Source organism: Acromyrmex echinatior, chromosome 1, assembly GCF_024713525.1.
Source record: "Acromyrmex echinatior isolate Ae372 chromosome 1, ASM2471352v2, whole genome shotgun sequence".
NCBI lineage: Eukaryota > Metazoa > Arthropoda > Insecta > Hymenoptera > Formicidae > Acromyrmex > Acromyrmex echinatior.
This window is the reverse complement of record NC_141852.1, coordinates 101144-125706: the sequence shown is the minus strand read 5'-3', so window position 1 is coordinate 125706 and position 24563 is coordinate 101144. Positions and strand designations below refer to the sequence as shown.

Genomic DNA, 24563 nt, shown 5'->3' with positions numbered 1-24563 from the left:
AAAAATTACAAAAATAAGTCATTTACTGAAAACTATATTGAAAACCAAGTATATATATTAAATATACAATACAGAGTCGATATTAACAAGTACTCTAACAAATTTTAAGAATTGATTCCTCACATAAATTCACGATGAATACTTCATATGATCATAATATATCCAAAATAATAGTTTCAAACATACTTCAAAACATGCTTCAAACATAGCATGTCAAAATTTAAGGAAAACTTTCATCTTTTTCTAAAACTTCGAGAACTACTCAAGTTATTTTGATAAAACTTTAAACACAAAATTTCAAAATCCGAATTTTTCGAGATTTTCGCTAAAAATTTTTTTTCCAATTCTGTAGGGATATTCTGTAAAGATGTGTGGCACTGTGTGAGAGCGACGAAATTCTTACTCTGACGAGATTCTGTCTCCGACAGATTGCGGATTCAAATCCCACATCCCGTATATATGGAAAACTTTCGTAATCCATATCAACTTAGCAAAAGTCGTAGAGAAACTCTTTAAATGTAGATGACTGTGATTAGGTTCAGCTATCTCAAAATACAGTTCCTCATCTTCCTATTACTGTTACTACTTAACATCCTGTATGTTTGAAACTATGTCATTTCAGATGTGTAGTCATATGCAGTTCTCATTTTGAATTTGTGTAAGGAATTAATCACATCTTAAAATCTTTTAGAGTACTTAGTACCACTTTGTACACCTATATTTTATATATGGGGCATTCCACATCAAATCGGATGGCCTTTATTATTGATATATGGCCTTTACTACGATATTTGGCAAATTCATTGGATCTAACACTTCCTCGAATAGTTCATGTGGAGTAGGTGTCTGGTAATCAGATGGGCGTTGAAGGCTTGCATGAGCCATTCTTTTTACTGTACCACCTATTCCGTCACATGAATGCTTGCCATGCGCCGGGGCAAAAAATGCTATTTCCAAAATCTTCTTCATCATAATAGATATTTGTAAAGTTCTTAAAATTTTTGAATTATTGAGGAACACCATCAAAAAAATAGTATATCTTAGCAGGATCATTCAAAATAATCCTTTCAAATTCATTAATAATTTTGGAAATATAAAAAAATAGCTACTGGTGCAAGCCTTCAAGCCCATCTGATCGCTAGATAACTACTCCACATGAACTGTTCGGATGGGCGTCAGATCCAATAAATATGCCAAATATCATAGTAAAGTTCTCATTAATGGAAGAATAACTTAGCAAAAGAATATTTTACGATTCGATTTGGAAGAAAAAAACTTACATCTCAAAAAATGCGTAGTATTATTCCTCAAAAAATGATACATTTATTGTAAAAAAATTTTCAAATTTTCTGAATTATAAAATGTACAAAAAAAAACTGAAAAATAAAAATAATCCAATATTTATTAATAAATTTCTTCACATATTCTAAAAAACGTTATTTTATTCGAATGACATTCTTATAAATCCTTATTCTCTAAATAATTATAAAACTGAAAATATATTATCTAGTATTATCATGAAATAACATGATTTATGTAACTCGTCAGCAGATTTAAAAATCTACTAACATTAAATAATATATATAATATTTTGAAAAATTAAAAAAAACATGGACGAAAATTTTGACTATAATCAAATATGACTTTGTATTTGTACTAAGAATATAGGAGAATTTTTTTAATAAAAAATAAATGTCGATCTTGACAAAAAACGATTTTGTTTATTTCAATCAGATTTCTCGAATAGAAACAAAAACTTGAAGTTTTTTTTCGTATTCTTTTCCTTATAGAGAATTTTAAGATGAACAATTCGATGTGATTATGTTTTTGTTTTTCCATAACCAAATTTTGAACAGAAGTTCAGCTAAACGTGTTTACAAAATAAAATAAATTGAAAATATTTAAAAATTCATCTAGGAAACTAATGAAGATAAAAATCTAAAAAAAATAATCGAATACGTATTTTAATCTGAAGAATATATTAAAAAATCGATAAAAAATCGATAGGCATCGGTGACGAAGACTGTCCGATTTGGAATGTTCCATATATATATATATATATATATATACACACACACACACACACACACACACACACACACACACACACACACACACACACACACACACACACACACGCACGCACGCACACGTATATAAATTTTATAGAAAACTATTTCAAGTAAAAGTTATAAGGATCAAAAAATTCAGTTTGACCTTGGGTATCATCAAGATCAGACTAAGATTATATTGATTTTTTTAAGAAATTTTTTTAAACACAATTTTTCATTACATATTCTTGTAACTTATTTTGAGAGCTCTTTAAAACACTGTAACGAAATATTTCTTCATTAAATAATTTTCTAGTTGGCTTGAAAATTACAGTGCCACCAGCGTTAGTATTGCCAAAGTATCCGACCGACGACTAAAACCTCTTGAGGACCTCTTTCACTAACCTTGATTAATCCATGGTTAACTCAATCATCACGATTGTCAACGTGAGAACTAAACACAGAAGAGGAAGAGAGAGGAGACGTTCTGATATTGGGTCATCTAAAAAGTATCCGCGGTACTTTGTCACTAGATATATGACCATCAACACATATCTAGTGACAAAAAATCGCGGATACTTTTTAGATGACCCAATATATTAAATTGTTGGTATTTCTGCGAGTTAATCGTCGATTAATTTAATCAGAAGTTAATGAAAGAGGCCCTAAATATTGTTCAGAATCATGATCTGAATAATATTTGTCAAGAACAAGGTCATTGGAAGGTTATCTCCAATTGGAGATCCTCTTATTTTCATTTTTGCATTAAAAATCCATTTTTACCTAAAAATATAAATAAGAGAAACAATTTGTAATAGCCTTTTTTCAGAAATGCTTACTTTTCGAGATATTTAAGGGGTCCGGAACTATTTGTACACCGTGTGTGTGTGTGTGTGTGTGTGTGTGTGTGGGTGTGTGTGCGTGCGTGCGCGCGCGCGCGTGTGTGTGTGTGTGTGCGCGTGGGTGCGTGCGTGCGTGTGTAAAAGGAATTCCATTTTAAATAAGGCGTTAAGGACATGCTTAGTCAGGAACTTAAAAATAATCAATTTTGTTAGTTTTTGACATTTTTTGTAAATATAATATTTGGAAGATATTCTCTGAAAGTTAATCCGATTAAGACGGAGTTATCGACGTTTAAAGTATAATCTGCTCGATCGTTAAGAGTAGATCTAGTGTGCAGTTGAAACAAAGATCGTTTTTCTAACTGTTTTTGTGAGTCTTGTGTTTTGGAGGCTACAACATCTTTTGAAAATGTACTATATGGATCTGGAATAGATAACTCTATATAAATAAGAAGAGAAAGAAATGAATATTTGATTTAAGTATATATTTCTAAAAAGTCTTATAATTTTTGTAAAAAAATTCCCAAAAATCACATATTTTTTTCTGACTGAGCATGATACCTTAAGATTTCTCGAAAACTATAATAGACACGAAAAAATGTTTCAAACAAAAGTTATATGGTTCGAAGGGAGATATAAGAACATATTAATTTAATTTTGGACGTTATTACAATCAAGGTCATTTCGAATTTTTTAAATGAAACTCTCCCAACTCCATTTTCATTACATATTCTCGTGGCTTACTTCAACAGTTTTTCAAAATAATAAAATTCTTCGAAAGCTCGAAAGTTATGGTACTATCAGCGTTAGCTAGGATTACCAATCGTACTCTTTTCGAGGTTGGAGAACAGTGTACTCTTACTTTTCACTTATTGTACTCTTTTTTGAGAAATGACAGAATTTAAAAAATTATTATTTAATAATCAAATTTATTAGGTATATATTATTAGGTATACTTTGCTTCCGCCGTTTTCCTATAGATGGCTTTAACGGTAAGTGGTGGTCGAAATAAATACATTATAGACGTCATACAATAAACTTGGGCAATATAACCCCATAGAAACATTAGTCGATTTGTGTCTGTATCATAAAGTTATTCTCGATTGAAAATGTCAGTTTACGAGCCAAATTCTCATCATTTGCGGGAGGTTTTAATTTTCTACTTCAATATGAAGAAATCTGCGACTGAGGTTCGAATGCTCTCAAATATTTATGGTGAGGCCGCTATTATTGAAAGAACGTGTCATGAATGGTTTCAACGCTTCAAGAACGGTGATTTTGACGTCGAAGACCGGCATAGCGTTGGAAGAGAGAAGGTTTTCGAAGATGTAGAATTGAAGGAATTACTTGATCAAGACTCGTGTCAAGAAGAATTGGCACGATCATTGGGAGTGACTCAACAAGCCATTTCAAAACGCCTCAAAGTTATGGGAATGATTCAGAAGCAAGGAAATTGGGTGCTGTACGAATTGAAGTCAAGAGATGTTGAATGGCGTTTATTTGCTTGTGAATAGCTGCTTGAAAGGCAAAGACGGAAGGGATTTCTGCATCGCATTGTGACTGGGGACGAAAAATGGGTTCATTATGATAACCCCAAGCGCAGAAAATCATGGGGAGTTCCTGGCTATGCTTCCACGTCGACGGCCAAACCAAATATTCACGGCTCCAAGGTCATGCTCTGTATTTGGTGGGACCAGCTCGGCGTAGTGTATTGTGAGCTGTTAAAACCGACTGAAACAATCACAGGCGATCAGTATCGAACGCAAGTGATGCGTTTGAGCCGAGCATTGAAAGACAAACGGCCGCAATACAACGAGAGACACGATAAAGTGATTTTGCAGTATGACAATGCTGGACTCCATGTTGCGAAAGTGATCAAGACATACTTGGAAACGTTGAAATGGAAAGTCCTATCCCACCCGTCGTATTCTCCAGACGTTGCTCCCTCTGACTATTACTTGTTTCGATCAATGGCACACGGCCTGGCTGACCAGCACTTCCGGTCTTATGAAGAAGTAAAAAATTGGATCGATTCGTGGATCGCCTCAAAAGATGACCAGTTTTTTCAACGCGGGATTCGTACGCTGCCCGAAAGATGGGAGAAAGTGGCCAGCGATGGACAATACTTTGAATCATAATGTATAACCAGTTTTTTTACAATAAAGCCTCGAATTTCGGAAAAAAACGACGAAGCAAAGTTGTACACCTAATATTATTTTATAAAAAGTTTTGTTTGAGGTTGTGTTTGCTTCATGCAATATGTAATATATAAATGTTTATTTATATATTATATAGATATTTAATTTGTCTTATATAGAAGTTTTATTAGAAATTTGATATATTATGTGTAGTAAAAAGAAATCCATTATTTTTCCAATAAATGGCTTTAGTAATCTGTATCTCGTCTACGCGTGATACAGATTATTAAAGCCATTTATTGGAAAAATAATGGATTTCTTTTTATTATACCTAATATATACATATATTACATATAATATGCACATATATTTATGTACATATATTTATTAAAAAAACTTATAAGATGTAAAATACGTTGAATATGTGAATCAATTTTATATTCTCAATTCTATTGACATTAACATCAAAAATTCTGATTGAATACATTATTAGAAAGATATTTCAATTCTATCATTCTACGTTTGAGTTTTTCAATTCAATTAATTCATTTAGGAAATACAAGATGTTAAATTTAAAACAAACAAATTTAAAACAAAATCTTCATATCTTCAAACTTTTTTTCTGTTATGTATGGAACCAATCCATTAATTAATTTTAATCTAAAGACATACTATCATATAAATTAGTGTAGTAAATGTTTGAAATATTGACTTTATCATATCAAGGTCAAATAAAAATTTTTTTAAATTGAAACACACCCTATTTTTTAATCCAAAGTCTAATAAAACTGATGTAAAGAACTTTTCAAAACATTATATAAAGACTATAAACACTATATAAACACTATAATAAAGTCATTTCTCATTAAGTACTTTTCGAGTTGTGAAGTCTGCTCGAAAGTCATCATTAGCATTATCAAAGATGCCCGACTAGTTGAAATCCCTTAAATGTTGTTCAAGATCTTAATCTTGACATCATATGTCAAACTCAAAACTATTGGAGGTTGTTCTTCTCATTTTCATTTTCACATTAAAAACTCTCGAAAAATACTTAATGAAAAATGACTTTATCATAGTATTTTGAAATTATCTTGACACTAGCTATAAGATTTTGAAATCAAAAACAATGTATTTAAAAAAATTGATATACAATTTTATACATAAATCAACCATGATCTGGTCTTGGCGACGCATAAGGTCAAATTAATAAGGTCAGTAAATAGATTTTACATTTTTATTGAACTTTTGTTTGAAATATTTCTTCCGTCATCCTTCTGAATGAATTCGGGAATCCAACCTTTTTGAATATCCTATATACAAGGTGTCCGTCCATAAATATCTGAGCAAATATTTCGCAACTAGTCGAAGTTACAAGAAAATTTAATAAAAAAAAGTACGACTCCGAGTCAGCGACAAAGTACACGCAAAAATTTTTTTCTACTCTTTCTACACTTTCTCGAGTTATGTAAGTTAACATAGCTTTTTTAAATGGATATCTACAATTTTTTGCATATTTGTATAGTAGAAAGCATTAGCAATCAAAATCATATGTAGTAAAAAATTGCTACTATGCGTTTACAAAATAATCGACGTCTTAAGTATTGAATCTTAAGTATTGAATCTTGATTTCCATATCATAATTTGAAAACAAGATTCAGACTAATATTTTGAATTCGTTATGTCAAACAGGATCACTGACCTTTAACTCGTCAAAATACATGACTGTTTGTTTTGTAAATAAAGTATTTGTCTGCAGTATGAAATTCAGTGCAGTATCTGTTAGTCAGTCAGTCAGTCGTCTTTTCAATGAATACATATCATATTGTAGATTACGAAAATAACGATGTTAACAATTAACGAAAAGTGTGATATGCTCGAGATATGGCATTTAAGTATGCGTAAAATGAAGTTTGGCTTCTTTATCAATAAAAGTATCCAAAACGAAGAATACCAAACGATTGTACATTTCGGCGAATTAAAGATCAATTACGTCGAACACGATCACTAACAAAACAACGTCATACAATTAGAACAGACGAAGAAAAACAGACAAGTGTACTATTAAGTTTTATTGAAAACAAACATCCATAAGAATAGTAACACATAATTTAGAAATATCAAGAGATTACGAATACGTTGTATTAAAGAAATCCAAATTCAAATCGTTTTGTGATAATTTAGTACAAGTTTTACATGAAGAAGATGCATATCACCGATTAATATTCTGCCATATTAAAGACATTGTCTACGCAACTGTATCTGAAAATGAAGAAAAAATTTATGACATAATAAAATAACTAGAACTGTTGAAGGCATTACAGTAGAAATGCTGTAGTCAACAATGAGAAACATTATAAAACGCGTTGAATGTTGTATTGAACACGATGGTCAAAATTTCGAGCAATTTATAGGTTAATAAATGTTCAATAAAAAATTATTCGTTTTTTTCTTCTTCAACCTCTCTTTAACATTTCAAACCACGTTCAAAATTACTTAGAATTCAATTTACTACTTGATACTTAAGATGTCGATTATTTCATAAACGATGCATAATAGCAATTTTTTACTATATATAATTTTCATTGCAAATGCTCCCTACTATACAAATACTATGCAAAAAATTATATTAGGTGTTGGAATTAATTCGTAGCGTTTTACAAGTGATGGGAAGTACTTTCATTAATGTATTTTTTAATGCTCATGTGAAATAAATAACATTCTTTCATTAAAAAACGCTACGAATTAATTCCAACACCTAATATATCCATTTAAAAAACCTATTACTACGTTTACACGGCACGCTTTACACTGAAGTTATAACATCGATGTTATAACTTCGGCGTAAAGCGTGCCGTGTAACAGAGATCTATATTAATCTACATAATAATAATAATTCGTAATCTACATAATAATTCGAAAAAGCCAAGAGTAAAAAAAATTTTCACGTATACTTTGTAGCTAATTCGTCGTACTATATAAGGAGTCATATAAATTTTTCTTATTAAACTTTCTTATAACTTCGATCAGTTGTGAGATATTTGCTCGGACATTTGAACGGACATCCTATATAGAATGATTTATTTTAATCTTTACAAATATCTTTAATAAGGGGCTTAAAGCAATAGCCAGTATTTAGTTGCTAATTTTAATAAACCTTAAATTAATTTAATTTGTCATTATTTTTCGAACATTGAAAATGTAAGGTCGAAATGTCATGTAATTTAAGATTTATTAAAATTAGCAGCTAAAAACTGGCTATTGCTCTAAGCCTCTTATCATATTTATGAATTTAATTGAGTGTCGTTATTATAATACAATTTTATTAATCTTAACAGATCAATATTTCGAAAAATATGAAGATTTTAAACAAAAATGAATGATTTCGAGAGCTATATCTGGACACGTTATTTCTTTTCTAGATGGACGCGCCAAAAAAATATGAGTTGTCTTCATTTTTTTAAATGCAATTATAAATATATGGTTTTCTTTTATAATATAATTATTCTTCCACATATTGACATGAACCATTAAATATCTCGTAAACATTAAATTTTTTAATAATCTATATTTTCATAAATACAATGAAATGAATTAATTGGAATACAAAAACATAGTTGCTTTAAAACTATGTAGGCAAAAGGGATAATTTTTTAAATAAGAAACTATACGTTCTCATTATACTAATTGATTCATCTCATTATTCTAATAAAAGTGTTAAGGTGTAAGTCTAAAAAAATTAAAAGTTTAGAAGATATTTAACATTTTATGTCAATATGTGCCAGAATAAAGTATAAAATATCTCGTAAACTATTAATTTTTTAATATATCTATCTTAATACGTTTATATATAGAATAATTAGAGAATATTAATTTAAAAAACATATAATTCTATTTTTTTTTAATGTAACGACCTTTGATCTTTTCTAGCACCTAGAAAAAAAATAATGATCAAAATATGTCCCTCTCGAAATATACTTTTGTTGGAAATATTTTGTTTGACGTATTTTGGTCATGTTATTTTTGTATTAATTAAAATGAATATATCCACTCTGTATACATTCACCTACAAATAGGGGACATTGTAACATAATTTTTTACTTGTTTTTTTTGCAAGTATAGTTTTATGTTATACATAATAATTTACATAAAGCAGCCAATTCAAAAATTAAATTATATAATTGTAAACACAAATAGAAAAGAAATAATGAGAAATAAACAGTAATCAAAAACAGTACATCATTTTGATATTAAAAGCTTTATCTATAATTAAAATATCAACTTACTGTCAAATTAGGCATGTGAAGATCCATTTTAAAAAAATAAGATTTATTGCTTTGTAAGTAATTCATTTTGCAACCTTCTAATGAAAGCTTTTCAATAGTGCATGGAAAATCTGTTATATGAATCTGTAAAAGTCGTGCATTGTAGTAAATTATATATATATTTTATGATAGAAAAGAAGGAAGCAGGCAGAAAAAATCATATTAAATACATTCTAACATTTTAAAAACAAGAATATGTTACTTATAATCATATATTTTATATCATAAAATATACCTTATCTCCATTGATATAATATTCTTCAATGATCAATTCTTTGAGTTGATCACATAGTGTTTTCACATTATTAAAGAATCTTTGCGTAAGAGATGAACGTTCACGAGAAATCAGATTGCCACGCATTGCCAAACTCATTGTTATTGGTTGCAAAAACTTCATATACTGATTCAAATCTTCTAGATATATGGGCTTTGTTCGAAAATCTGCTCTTCTCCACAGAGTTCTGTCTTGCGTTAATTGTGCAAATCTTTGACAACATCTATGATTTAAAGAAATAAATAAGTAGAAGCATCACAACAAATATAACATAGATAAATACAACTCACAAGCTGATTGCCATAAGATCTTGTGGATGTAAATATTTCAATATATTAAGTAAAACATCATCCGAGAATTCAAGGATATGCAGAGATGTTGATCCATTTAGATTTGCAATTTCTTCAAGTTTTATACGTTTTATATCTCTGCTACTAGATGGTTCAGGAGAAAGAGACTTACTGCGCTTTATTTTCATCTCTCTTTTTTCTCTTCTTCTTTTATCTGTAAAACAAAAAAGAAAAGATAAGAAATCAACATACAAATAACTTCATAATTCTACGATTTAGAGAAGATTTTTATGTAATTTTCATATTTTTAATGTACATTATAAATTATATACAATGTCATAAAAAATTTTAATATACGCAAATATAACATAATTTACATATGTTTTTTTTCTCTACAATTACTATATTACTAAAATTTTTTTTTTTTTATAAAAAAGCTATGTTCTTTACATGTGATAAATAATTGAGAGGGCCTGCTATACAGATATAGATACAGAAATTATAAATTCTTCTGCATATTTTCATGGATTTAAATAGAATTAATCAGATTTTTTTTCATATTATGACCAAAAAGATTGTGACACAATAAAAATTTAATTTATCAAACAATCTAATTTTAACTGCTGACTAATCGTTTTCCATGCTTGAAATCTAGAAGCAGTGGATGCATTCAGAAGCATGATCGCTAACTGAGCGCTCAGTGAACTTTTGCATCTGATTAGCATGTTCCATTAAATCTAAAAATATAGACCATCTGATACAAGAGCTCAATGAGCGCTAAGTGAACGGTCGTGCATTTAATGAGAAATCTTAAATAATTATACATATACATATAATATGAATAATACAAATTGCTTACTGGATCGTTTAGTTTTACATATGAAAGAAATTATTTTTGTATTAAATAATCTGTTTTTTTTCAAAGCATAAAAAATTTATTTATATAAAAATTTTTTATGCTTTCCAGCGAGAAAGTGATTATCTTTGCTTTGGCGCCCACAGCGTTTGTAATAGCACTTTTCCTTGTTTAATATTTGATAGCCAAAAAGAAAAAAAGACTGCGTTCAGCAGAAAAAGTAGCTTTGCAACTGTTATAAAATTCTTCAATACGAATATTGATTTTTGCTTATGATCTAAATGTATAAACCAATCATATAGAAGAACAGTTGCACAACAGTTGCAAAGCTGCTTTTTCTGCTGAATGCATCCATTAGATGCGTTCAGTAGAACGCAACAATTTTACAATTGTTTTACGATTGTCTGCTGAGCAATCCTAGATACAATTAGCATCTCAACATGTTTATTCAGTGATCGCCATGACTTCCACAGCTACGTTGCGCAACAGAAGGCAAGTTTTGTAATCGTTTCATGATTATCTGCTGAACAGTCTAAATGCACTCAACTTTTTAACATGTTTGTTTAGCAGTCGACATGCTTTCCAGCAAAGTAAAAGTATGCTGAGTCACAAACGTGTTGAGCAAAATGACTGCAAAGCGATTGCATCTCTTTATCAAATATCTAATCTTCATTGCGTTTCAGACTTAGGGTGCTGCCTCACACACAATCGGAAAACGGAATCTCGGAAAAGTGATAGAGTGCTGATCAATCAATCAGAATTATTAGATACTTTACTGTTCGTCTGCACATATACGTTAAATACAAGATTATCAAAATTGAATTTTTATACGATTCTACAAAAAAAATTCATTATTAATAAATAATTGTTCGATAAATATTCATTAATGTAAGTATTCATTTTTCCAACATATCCAGGTGTACAAATATGAAATGAGGATTTTTTTCAAAAAAAAACACGTTAAATTCGGAAGAATGATAAAAAGTGGTTTATAAAGTATGCTCCATTGCTAGTTACACATTTTTCCCATCCTTCGGATAATTTGTGGATACCACGCCAGTAAAAATCTTCCCCTTTTGCCGCGAACCATTCATCGAGCCATTTTTTCACATCTTCGTACGAACCAAAGCGCTGCTCAGCAAGTGCGTGACCCATCGATGCAAATAAGTGGTAATCGGAAGGAGCCAAGTCTGGTGAGTAAGCCGCTAGCAATGGGCTAGCACTTCCCAGCTGAGTGCTTCCAACGTGTCGCGAACCGGTTTTGCCGTATACGATGGAGCATTGTCATGGAGAAAAATGATCTTGTGTTGCCTTTTTCGATATTCTGATCGTTTTTCGAGTAGCAAATGGTTCAAATCGATCAATTGTTATTTGTAGCGTTTGGTATTAAGCGTTTCAGCAGGCTTTAACAGCTGATAATAGACCCTTCTGGTCTCACCAAACACAGAGCATCGTCTTCCTGCCAAAGCGATTCGGTCTTGCGGTCGATGTGGATGGTGCACCTGGATCTATTCATGATTTTTTGCGCTTGGGATTCTCAAAATATATCCACTTTTCATTCCCAGTAACGATACGATGCAAGAACGACTTTCTTTTGTATCGTTCGAGTAAAATTTCACATATGTTTTTGCACCTCTCCATCTGCCTCTCGTTCAACTCATGTGATATCCATCTGCCGACCTTCTGAATCTTTCGTAGGCGATTGGAAACAGCTTGTTGACTAACGCTTAATTGCTCTGCGAGTTGTTTTGTGTTTGTGAATCGTCTTCGTCCAACAATGCTTGCAATTTTACATCTTCGTACCTTTTTGACGGTTTTCCGTGTTCCTTGTCTGCAACATCGAAATCACCACTTTTGAAACGCCGAAACCATCGTTCACACGTATCTTGCGATGGAGCATGTTCACCATAAGCTTCTCGAAGTAATCGGTATGATTCAGCAGCAGTTTTCTTCAAATGAAAACAAAAAATTAATGCTGTCCGCGAATGCTCTTTATTTGGCACAAATTTCGACATATTGAACACAGTAAAACAATATTATGCAAACACTTTTTCAATTTATCACTTATGCGCGTTTGACACTTGTTGATGGCACAACAAAATGGCATATACGTCAAATCTTTATACTACACACTGCAGTGATGCACCATTTATTGTCTCAAATCCGCACTTCGTACTTGTACACCTGGTAAATATAATTTATAAGCTACAAAAATTTCGGACTGACAAGCATACAATTTTATCTTCAACAATATAAATGAATATATTTATATGCTTCCATTTTCCGAAATTTTGACTGTTATGGGACAGCATTCTTATTCTCTGTTGTTATGTTGTTTCGAGTCTGTGTGAAATTTTGAGTGAAACACAAAAGATATCCAAAAATTAGCCTCTGATTTCCGATGATTTATATTTTTTGTAAAAAAAAATATATAAAATCCTGAAACACAATATTATAAAGATTAAATATTTGATGAAGATGCAATCGTTTTGCAGCCATTTTGCTCAACGTTTCGTGACTCAGCATACTACTTTTACTTTACTGTTTTAAATTATGTCGACCGCTGAACGAAAAATTGAAAAGTTGAGTGCGTTTAGGATTGTTCAGCAAATAATCATAAAACGAATTCTATATAATATCGGCTTTCTGATCAAATCAAAATAATTATTCAAAGAGCATAAAAGCCAACGTAAGATATTAGTGCAATAGTCTATTTCTCATATATAACGATAAACGTTTCGATCTTAGATTAGGTTATCTTCAGTATCAGAACAAAATTATAAAATGTCTATTTTTAGTCATATATTATTTAACGCCATATAAATTTTACATATACTTGTACGATGTTCTTGTAGTCTCAATTAATCCTCTTATTTCGTCCTATAAGATTACTATCTTGTGTTATACGGCCAGATTTTTCCATAAAATAATAAAGAATTTGATATCTTAATGTCTCACACAATTCCCAATTTTTATAATGTCATATTTAGAAGTTAAAATTCAAAATTGTCGAATATATTTTTAATATTATATATAGTTACGTTTTTTATTATTATTATAAAAACCAACAATCGAGAGTAAAAACTTATCTGTGTGAGTTCAAATTTCTATCTTACCTGTGAGAGAACAATAAGATCATCAATTTGTCTTTATAATTATTCTTATAATTTACAATAATTCTTGTTCTTTACAATAAACAAAAAATATATATCATATATAGTATATATCAATAAAATTCAAGTTTAAATTATTAATTTAAAGTAATGAAGATCCAGTATTCGACCGTATTAGGCATTTTAAAATTTCTAGTATGTTAAAAATAAAAGTTGTTAAAAATAAAAGTTTAGAAAATATATGATCCAAATAACAACAAAGTAAATGTATAAATATAAGAAACAAATATAATTATCATGATCTAACATGAATAACAAATAACAAATGTCATTTCGAGCCGATCATCTTCAATGTTAAAAATAAACATAATTAGAAAGAATTAAATTAATATACTTAAAATAAAACGGGTCAATGGTAAAAAAATATAATATAAATGGCCATCAGTAGAATCGCATCCTGTCATCATGAATGTGAAATTATCCGCAACGATATAAAGTAAAAGTTAAGATGTCAAAATAATAAAAATCCATATTGGTGTCAAATTACGCAAAAAATTCACAAGCATCGTACGTCAAAAATTCATATTAAAATCTATAGCAATAGTGAAAATAAAAAATTACATCAATGCGATATTTAAAACAAAAAAATCAAAGCATTAAGTGCAAAAATACTGAATAAAGAACGAAAATCCGTCTGATTACTATATATATAATATAAAACTTATCAAAACTTATAGTAAGTTATCTTAGATTTATAGTTGTATCTAATGATATAAAAACCTCCAGAAATATATTAATACAATATTTCTTCAGACAAGGATAATTTCACATTAGCAAAAGAGTATAAAAATTAGGAAACTGTATCGCGAAGAAACGTCTCAGTCGTCTGGTGGCGATACACAAAGTGAAAGAAATGTTAAGAAGATAGGGGATTGGAAATAGGAAAGGGAAACAAGAAGAAAAAGGGGAAGAAAGGCTAAGAGAGGGAGTATGATAGAAGATTGTATGTATAGAAAGACAGGAATCATATAACGAATCAGATTCACTCTGCTTGTTTAGACCCTGACTTTTTGATATGAATCATCTCAGATCAACCTTTTTTTATAGGAAGGTTCCTTATCAAGGATTTTTACATTGCTTCAATCAAAGTGGTTACATTCCATACGATAATTCGAGACGACGGTTGGAGAGCCCGTATTTTTATTTATGCCAAGTTTATGTTCTTGCAATGTAGTCTTTAACTTTTTGTTCGTTCGACTCTCATAACTGGCCTCGCAATCCTCACAAAATATGTTGTAAATCACATCTTGATTTGATAAAATGTCCAATTAGTCTTTATCCCTTCTTACATACTTATTTAAAATGTTAGGAATTGAATAATTTAGAATTCATGATCTAAACTTAGAATTCATTTTTAAGGCGATAGGTCTAAAATTTTCAGAAACTGCCTTAACATAAAGGTGAAATATTTGTTCGTAGATATCTCTTTCTTAGGAAAATAGGAAATATGAAAATTTTTATATTTACGAATGTAAAAGGAGTCTGTTATTAATCGTGATTATAGAGGATAATCATTCTCTAAAAACATGTGAACAGTCTCTATGAGATTACGCTCATGAAATTTTGGGTTAGACAATAATAATATTCTATCTATTATGATAACTTCCCTTTTGTGACATAAAGAGCGGTGGGAATAAAAATCGAAAAATCTCCCTGAACAATTAGGTTTCTGAAATCTATTGAATTCTATTCTCCTCAACAATTATAGTCGTCTAAAAAATTCAAAGTACCATGAGTACCAATTTCAATGGTGAACCTAGTATGCAATGAATTAAAGATGTTTTTTTATGTCATGATATCAGAGGGGGCCGCCAAAACAATATCGTCAACGTAACGATAGTAGAACAATGATTGTACAGGCAACATTTCAATAGCCGATGTTTCCAAGTCTTGTAAAATGATTTTAGCAACAACCGGAGATATAGGCGACCCCATAGGGGTCAAATATCTGTTTGTAAAATCTATGATTAAAGGTAAAATACGTAGAATCCAGAATAAAATTCTCAGCAATAAGGAACTCATTCAGCGGCATAGTGTTATTCTTAGTTATGTGACTATCTCCTTTCAATGCTTTTCGATATCAAATCTATGAGAATGTTAGTAAATAATGAGACAACATCAGGAGGCTAAAACATAATCAGGTTCAAAACGTTTTCAAACGCAGCCCATTTAATTTGTTGACCAAATGGAAACTGTTCTTCACCTGACTAGATATCCCTGGAATGCTACCATGGATGATATTGTGCAAAAAAAGAGAAAGAAACTAAAGTGGACTATTAATAACAGAAACAATAATTTTAAGTGGATTTCCCGGGTAATGAACTTTAGATAAGTCATAAGCTCTAGGATTGCCATGAGTAGTATTCAGTCATCTGTACAGAGTATTATCTATATAACTCATGTTCTGACAGGAATGTTATGCAAATCGTTAGTTATCTTTCTAGTGGGTTCTTTAGTTATTCTCTGATAAGTATTAGTATCAGAGAGAATGACTTCCATATCATGAACATAATCAGCTCTCCAAAACCACTGTAATGTTATCTTTATCAGCTCTCGTGACGAGCAATTCTATGATCTTCGATGAACTTACGCGTGGTTTTTAACCAAATAAAAAGCTGCCTATCACTAAGATTAACAGAGGAGAGCTCTTTAGCAAATTTACTAAGGATGAAAGTGGAGTTATTTCTGGTGAACCTAATGATGTTATCTGGACGACCAGATATATTATTTTCAATTTTTTTTATAAATTCAACTAAGGTTTTATCAATATTGTTCTTGTTAATAGGTATACCGAACCCTTCGCCTAGTTGTAACAATAACTGAACTTTCCCGTGCTATATTAATGTTAGGAGAACCAACCATCATGTATTGAGTCAAACGAAGATATTTCATTGAAAATGTCAGAAAAAATATTAACAGTTTTTTTTTGTTCAGCCACGTCATCAACAACAGAAAGGCAATAATAATGTAAATCAGAACCTGATGAAATTTGATTCGAAACAGAGCAAGGCTTACCTAAAGTTCATAAATCGGGGAATCCACTTAGAGTTATTGTTTTTGCTATTATAGTCCACTTTTTCTCTCTTTTTTTGCACAATATCATCCATGGTAGCATTCCAAGAGTAACTAGTCAGGTGAAGAACAATTTCCATTTGGTCAACAAATTAAATGGGCTGCGTTTTGAACCTGATTATGTTTTAGCCTCCTTGGATATCTCATTATTTACTAACATTTCCATAGATTTGGTATCAAAAAGCATTGAGAGATGGAACCACATAATTAAGAATACCACTATACCGCTGAATGAGTTCCTTCTGCTGTGAATTGTTCTGGATTCTGCGTATTTTACTTTTAATCATAGATTTTACAAACAGATATTTGGTTGCCTAAATCTCCGGTTATTGCTGAAATCGTTTTACAAGACTTAGAAATATTGGCTATTGAAATGTTGCCTGTACAACGATTGTTCTACTATCATTTCACGTTGACGATTGTTTTGGCGGCCCCCTCTGATACCATAAATGATATAAAAAATATCTTTAATTCGCACTAAAATATTTTTAATAAAAAAATATTTAAAAAATCATCAATAAATATTTAAAATATTAAAAAATATCTTTAATTTGCATTAGGTTACAGTTCACCATTGAAATTGGGATATTCATGGTACTTTGAATTTTTTAGACGACTATAATTGTTGAGGAGAATAGAATTGTATTCAATAGATTTCAGAAACCTACTTGTTCGGGGAGATGTCTCAATTTTTATTCCCACTCTTTATGTCACAAAAGGGGAGTTATCATAAGTACAAGATAGAATATTATTGTCTCACCCAAAATTTCATGAGCGTAATCTCATAGAGATTGTTCACATGTTTTTGGAGAATAGTTATCCTCTATATTTCGCCATGATTAATAACAGACTCTTTTTTTACATTCGTAAATATAAAAACTTTCATATTTCCTATTTTCCTAAGAAAGAGATATCTACGGACAAATATTTCACCATATCTTATGTTAAGGCAGTTTCTGAAAGTTTTAGATCTATCGCCTTAAAAATGAATTCTAAGTTGGCTTATTCAATTCCTAACACTTTAAATAAGTATGTAAGAAGGAGTAAAGATCAATTAGACGTTTTATCAAATCAAGGTGTGGTTTACAAAATATTTTGTGAGGATTGACCCAGTTATGTAGGTCAAACGAAGAGAAAGTTAAAGACTAGATTGCAAGAACATAAACTTGACATAAATAAAAATACGGGCTCTCCAACTGTCATCACGAACCACCATGAAATGCAACCACAATTTTGATTGGAGCATGTAAAATTCCTTGATAAGAAATCTTTCTATAAAAGAAGATTGATATCTGAGATGGTTCATATCAAAAAGCAAAGCCAGGGTCTAAATAAGCAGAGTAAATCTGATTCGTTACATGATTCCTATCTTTCTATCAACCTTTCTCCCTCTCTTAGGCTTTCTTCTTCTTGTTTCCCTTTCTATTTCCAACCCCCTACTTTCTTAACGTTTTCTTCACTTTGTGTATCGCCAGATGACTAAGACGTTTCTTCGCGATTCAGCTTCCTAATTTTTATTCTTTTTTGCTAACGTGCAATTATCCTTGTCGGAAGAAATATTGTATTAATACATTTCTGGAGGTCTTTATATACACTCCGCAACACTGTAAGATAACTTTGTCTAAGATAACTTTGACTATAAGTTTTGATTTATATATATAGTAATCTATAGACGGACTTTCATCTTTCTTCTTTGTTTTAAATATCGTATTGGTGTAATTTTTATTTTCACTATTGTTATAGATTTTAATGTAAATTTTTGACGTTTTACGATGCTTGTGAATTTTTTGCGCAATTTGATATCAATATGGATTTTTAATATTTTGATATCTTAATTTTTACTCTATATCGTTGGACATAATTTCACATTCATGATGACAGGATGCGATTCTACTGATGGCCATTTATATTATATTTTTTTACCATTGATCCGTTTTATTTTAAGTATATTAATTTAGTTCTTTCTAATTATGTTTATTTTTAACATTGAAGATGACCCATCGGGCTCGAAATGATGTTTATTATTTGTTATTTATATTAGATCATGATAATTATATTTGTTTTTTATTTATACATTTACTTTGTTGTTATTTGATTCATAGCCTTTCTAAACTTTTATTTTTAATTTGTATTATTGAATCATGTTTTCATGATGTATTCTAGTATTGTGTTCTCACATATACGGTCTAAAATAAAGATTCTTAATATAATTCTTGTAATGTTAAGGCTAGTCATGCGTGATTTTTTAAATCATTAAACGGTTATAAAACTGTTGTCTTCTGAGTAACGTAGCTTTACTTTGCTAGAAATCATGGTAACTGCTGAATGAACATGTTGAGACGCTGAATGCATCTAGGATAGCAGACGATCATAAAATTGTTGCAAAATTGTTGCGTTCGACTGAACACATCCATTGCTTAAAGCGCTGTAACTACTGTAAAGCTGCAGAACGAATGTAGTCAATGTAACATAACAATCGTCTTTATTTAATGTTGGAAACAAAGATGTGACTAAAAAAAATGTAATTATTCATTGTAGAAACCCTATAACAAAATTTAATCTTAAGCGATTATGTCAAAATTTTATGAGAAAGAAAGATATACATACCATCCGCCTGTATCTAAACTATCTCACTCTAACAATGCCTTACTCTCTAAAATTTTAATCAAAGGTATAGAATAAAACAATATTAAAATAAAATAGTATATATGTGTGTGTGTGTGTGTGTGTGTATGTGTGTACAGGGTTGGCCATATTCGACGGAAAGATGTTTTTTTTTTCAATCATGGGAAACGTCGTTACTCGATCTAACATCTCTGTCAAAAGTTAGTGTTGCCAGATCTTTCCGTCGAATATGGCCAACCCTCTGTGTGTGTGTGTGTGTGTGTGTGTGTGTGTGTGTGTGTGTGTGTGTGTGTGTGTGTGTGTGTGTGTGTGTGTGTGTGTGTGTGTGTGTGTGTGTGTGTGCGCGTGCGCGCGCGTGTGTGTGTGTGTGTGTTACGAGAAAGAGGTACATATACGAGGATTTGAAAAGTTTTGAGCCTTAACATGATGGCATCACTCATCAAAACCATTCTGGTATTATAATCATACATGTTTTGTAATATATCTGTGAAAATTGTAGTCATTGTGGACGCTTAGTTATTGTTTGGCAGTCAATTGTGCCAGTCGATGACAATGTTTTTGTAAAACTGGACAAAATTGAATATCGACAATCGCTATAACAAAAATTTACGAATTGCGGTTCGAATTAATTAACTATCCACTCTATTCATCAGATCTGATCCCTAATGATTTTTTCCTGTTTCCTAAGCTCAAAGTTAGGCTCGGAGAACATAAATTTTCATCAAACGAAAACATTTGACTGGCACAAATGATTCTTAAACAACAACTGAGCATCCAAAATAGCTATAACTTTCACAGATATCTTGCAAAACATGTACGATCATAGTATTAGAATGATTTTGACAAATAATGCTATCTTCACTAAGGCTCAAAATTTTTCAAACGACTCTCGTACTTTTGCGCTATATATTTTTTAGAATAAGAATAAATATATTAGGTGTTGGAATTAATTCGTAGCGTTTTACAAGTGATGGGAAGTACTTTCATTAATGTATTTTTTAATGCTCATGTGAAATAAATAACATTCTTTCATTAAAAAACGCTACGAATTAATTCCAACATCTAATAGCATCATGAGGTATTAGGAGTCAGCGCCAGTACTGATTTGCGCAAAAAAAAAAACAATAATAAAGATCTAAATAAATTTATTTTGTCCAGAATTTTTTTTTTTTTGCGGAAATCAATATTAGCGCTGACTCCTAATGCCTCGTGATATTAAATTTATTTTTATTATATGAATTAAAGGAGTTCCTAAAATAGTTACTTTTTAAAATAATTATTTCATTTATTTATTGTTATTACATTTATATATTTGATATATTTTTTACTTTTATACGTATATTAAACTGCCAAAAAAAAATTTTTTTTTTAATCGATCACTTATAGCTCAAAAGCTTTCATTTCATGCCAAAAGAACACTCTTAAATTTTTATCAAAAAATATTAACATTTAGCGGTCGCTAATGAACAATTTTTAAATCAAAATTTCGATTTTCCTTAATACATTTAATTTCATGCAAAAATGCATAATCCGGATTTCAAATGTGGTACTGTATGTTTTTTAATCACTCAACACGATGCAATGAACACGATTCATTTAGCTCTATGATATACGCCTTAAGAAATATAGCCCGATTAATGTGAAAAAAATGACCAAATTTCAAGTTCAAGGTCGATTTTAGCAAGGTCCCAAATGTTCAAATAGATCGTGACTCCCCTCAAATTGTAGATCTGTTCACCCACAAGATCCAATTAGAATTTTCCTACAGGGGCTTTAAAAGTTACATTTAACTGGATTATAAAACAATAAAAAAAATTTTTTTTCTATCCTTAAAAAAGTTTTAAAGTAAATAGCTTTGTAGTTTTGACATCCTCAAATCAAATGCCTCAATTTAGCAATAAAAAACTCTTTATTAGAAAATAAAATAAGTACTAAATAATGTAAAAACCACAAAACGATTTACTTTAAAACTTTTTTAAAGAAAAAAAATTTTTTCTCTCCTTAAAAACGTCTTATAATCTAGTTAAATGCAACTTTTAAAGACCCTGTAGGAGGTTCCAAAAAAATTCCAACTAAATCTTGTTCTGGGCGAACAGATCTACAATTTGAGGGGAGAGAGATAGATCAACGATCTATTTAAACGCTTGGAACCTTTGAACTCGAAATTTGGTAATTTTTTTCACATTATTTAGGCTATATTTCTTAAAGCGTATATCGTAGGATTAAATGAACTATTGCATGTTCAGCGATTAAAAAAACATACAGTATCATATTTGAAATCCGGATTATTAAACCATTTTTGCATTAAATTAAACAAGTATTAAGAAAAATCGTGCGTTATTCGACAACGGCTGCGGCGGCGGCTCAAGTGAGATAGGCTGTGCTACGAATTCTCGCGGCCTCACCGCACATTGACTTAGACGTTTCCTGTTTTAATTCGAAAACTACAGCGAATATCTCAAAATAGTGTAAGATTTTTTTCTCCTCTCGACCCATTCTACGCCTCCAAAGTAGCTCCTATCCTTTTTGAGAAACCGTGCGTGCGTGCGTGCGTGCGTGCGTGCGTGCGTGCGTGCGTGCGTGCGTGCGTGCGTGCGTGCGTGCGTGCGTGCGTGCGTGCGTGCGTGCGTGCGTGCGTGCGTGCGTGCGTGCGTGCGTGCGTGCGTGCGTGCGTGCGTGCGTGCGTGCGTGCGTGCGTGCGTGCGTGCGTGCGTGCGTGCGTGCGTGCGTGCGTGCGTGCGTGCGTGCGTGCGTGCGTGCGTGCGTGCGTGCGTGCGTGCGTGCGTGCGTGCGTGCGTGCGTGCGTGCGTGCGTGCGTGCGTGCGTGCGTGCGTGCGTGCGTGCGTGCGTGCGTGCGTGCGTGCGTGCGTGCGTGCGTGCGTGCGTGCGTGCGTGCGTGCGTGCGTGCGTGCGTGCGTGCGTGCGTGCGTGCGTGCGTGCGTGCGTTCCTCCCCCTCCCCCCCCTCTCTCTCTCTACATATATATATATATAATATATATGTAGAGAGAGAGAGAGAGAGAGAGAGAGAGAAATATATACCTTTCTTTTTCATAAGATTTTAACAAAATCGCTTATGGCCAAACTCTGTTTATTGCTATAGGGTCTGTATCATTTATGTCTCTTACTCGAAAGAACCTTTCATATAAATTTAGTATAAACATCAGGGACTCGACCAAAAAATTTCCATCTGAATAACGATCTGAGATTAAATCCAACTTTTGATTCCAATTGTTTTAATATATTTGCCATAACACCATTAGCAGATTCTTTTCGGTTAGTTTTTCAATTATATGCCTGTAATAGTCACCATTATACTAAGAAGAATTGGAACCAATAACGAAACTGAAAATTGGATAGTCTCAGATCATGGTCTTAATTAAGCCGAAATGTGTAATCCGAAATATAATTTCGGTCAGAGTCATTGATAAAAACACAATAAAAAATTTATCTTAAAACAAAGTCATCTTCAAAAATCTTCCTTAAGATTTCTTATTATAAACAAATATCAAATAACAATGTATGATTGATTGTAGCTGATTCTGTTCTACTAAACGTAGAACTTCATTACAGAAATTGAATTATAATAAATTATTAGGTCTAAATAGTCAAGTAAAATTCTATATATTAGGTGTTGGAATTAATTCGTAGCGTTTTTTAATGAAAGAATGTTATTTATTTCACATGAGCATTAAAAAATACATTAATGAAAGTATTTCCCATCACTTGTAAAACGCTACGAATTAATTCCAACACCTAATACAATAAATATAATATATATATAAGTTAAGATTTGAAATTATTAAAAAGTAATTGCATTCAAGATTATTTGTTAGTATGTAGTTTCTTTTTGTTTTAATATTATTAATGTTTTATTAGTTAGTAGCAAAATTAAAATCTAAAGGCGCTTGTGTAAATAACAGTTGATTGCAAATATCGTGTAGTTTATCTAATCTTTCACTTTTTCCTGGCGATCGTAATGAGCTCATCATTGCTAATTAGTATTAAAAACAATAATTCTGCGTTATAATAGAAGCTTGAGCAATGAATGGATTGGTATGGTACTAAATGATTTATTGTAAAATGTTTGATGTCAGATACTAATTTGTTGTATTTTATCTATGCGTTCTGAAGTGCAAAGTACACATATGTTAGAATTTACTACATGTTTAATAGAATACTGATCTATTACTACTTGAGTTTCTTTCAATGTATATGAGTTCTTACATCTTAATAAACAATTGAATTACAATAATATTTTACTTTTACTTAGTAGAAATCAGTAAAAAATTTTAATAGAAATATTATAAAGTGAATCAAAATTAGTATTTAATATAAAAAGATAAACATATAAAAAGAGAATATATTCATATATTAAACATGACACATTCATATAATGATAATTTAATGTCTAATTTTTTTCATAAATAAAAATATATTAAAAAATTTAGTTCGTGGAGGAAAATTATTTCTATATTTTTAATTGCAAAGACAAGTAACATTTATTTTCTCAGTCTCTGCTTATTCCTATTATTAAATAAAAGAATAAAAATACCATAAAAATATCATAAAAACGAACGTGGTTTATAAATCAAAACGTATGAAAAGAAGACCATAAAAAACCACCGCACAAGATATTAGATAAAAGAATAAAAATTAGGATACTTAAAATAGAGAAATTCAATTATAATGTTTTAATACTGTCCTTAATGATACTCACTAGATTTTTGGCTGGAATTATATGAAGCTTTCAGTGTGTGTGAGAATGCAAAAGAACTTCAATTTAAAACTCGTTATTTTCATAAATATCTCTCTTTCCCTTGTACTTTTTAGACTGCTGTTTTCTATTGAGATTCTATGAGAATGATATAAAAAAACTACATTAATATAAACGGAGCTTAGTAAGTATAAATAAATCATTA

General features: G+C 30.9%; 1 protein-coding gene across 3 annotated transcripts in view; it reads right to left on the bottom strand.

Moving 5' to 3' along the window:
- LOC105147868 (F-box/LRR-repeat protein 12) overlaps positions 1–24563 on the bottom strand; it is a 31206-nt gene that overhangs the window by 6287 nt on the left and 356 nt on the right. For 2 of the 3 annotated variants that reach the window (XM_011059184.2, XM_011059183.2), the window contains exons 2-5: positions 24362–24496; positions 9918–10131; positions 9589–9850; positions 9315–9437 (exon numbers count right to left, since the gene is read on the bottom strand). In XM_011059184.2, coding sequence (XP_011057486.1) covers positions 9315–9437; positions 9589–9850; positions 9918–10105 — 573 coding nt within the window. In that variant the 5' untranslated portion in view covers positions 10106–10131; positions 24362–24496. Of the gene's footprint in view, positions 1–9314; positions 9438–9588; positions 9851–9917; positions 10132–24361; positions 24519–24563 lie in introns of all 3 variants that reach the window. The other variant, XM_087416888.1, reaches the window with a different exon arrangement.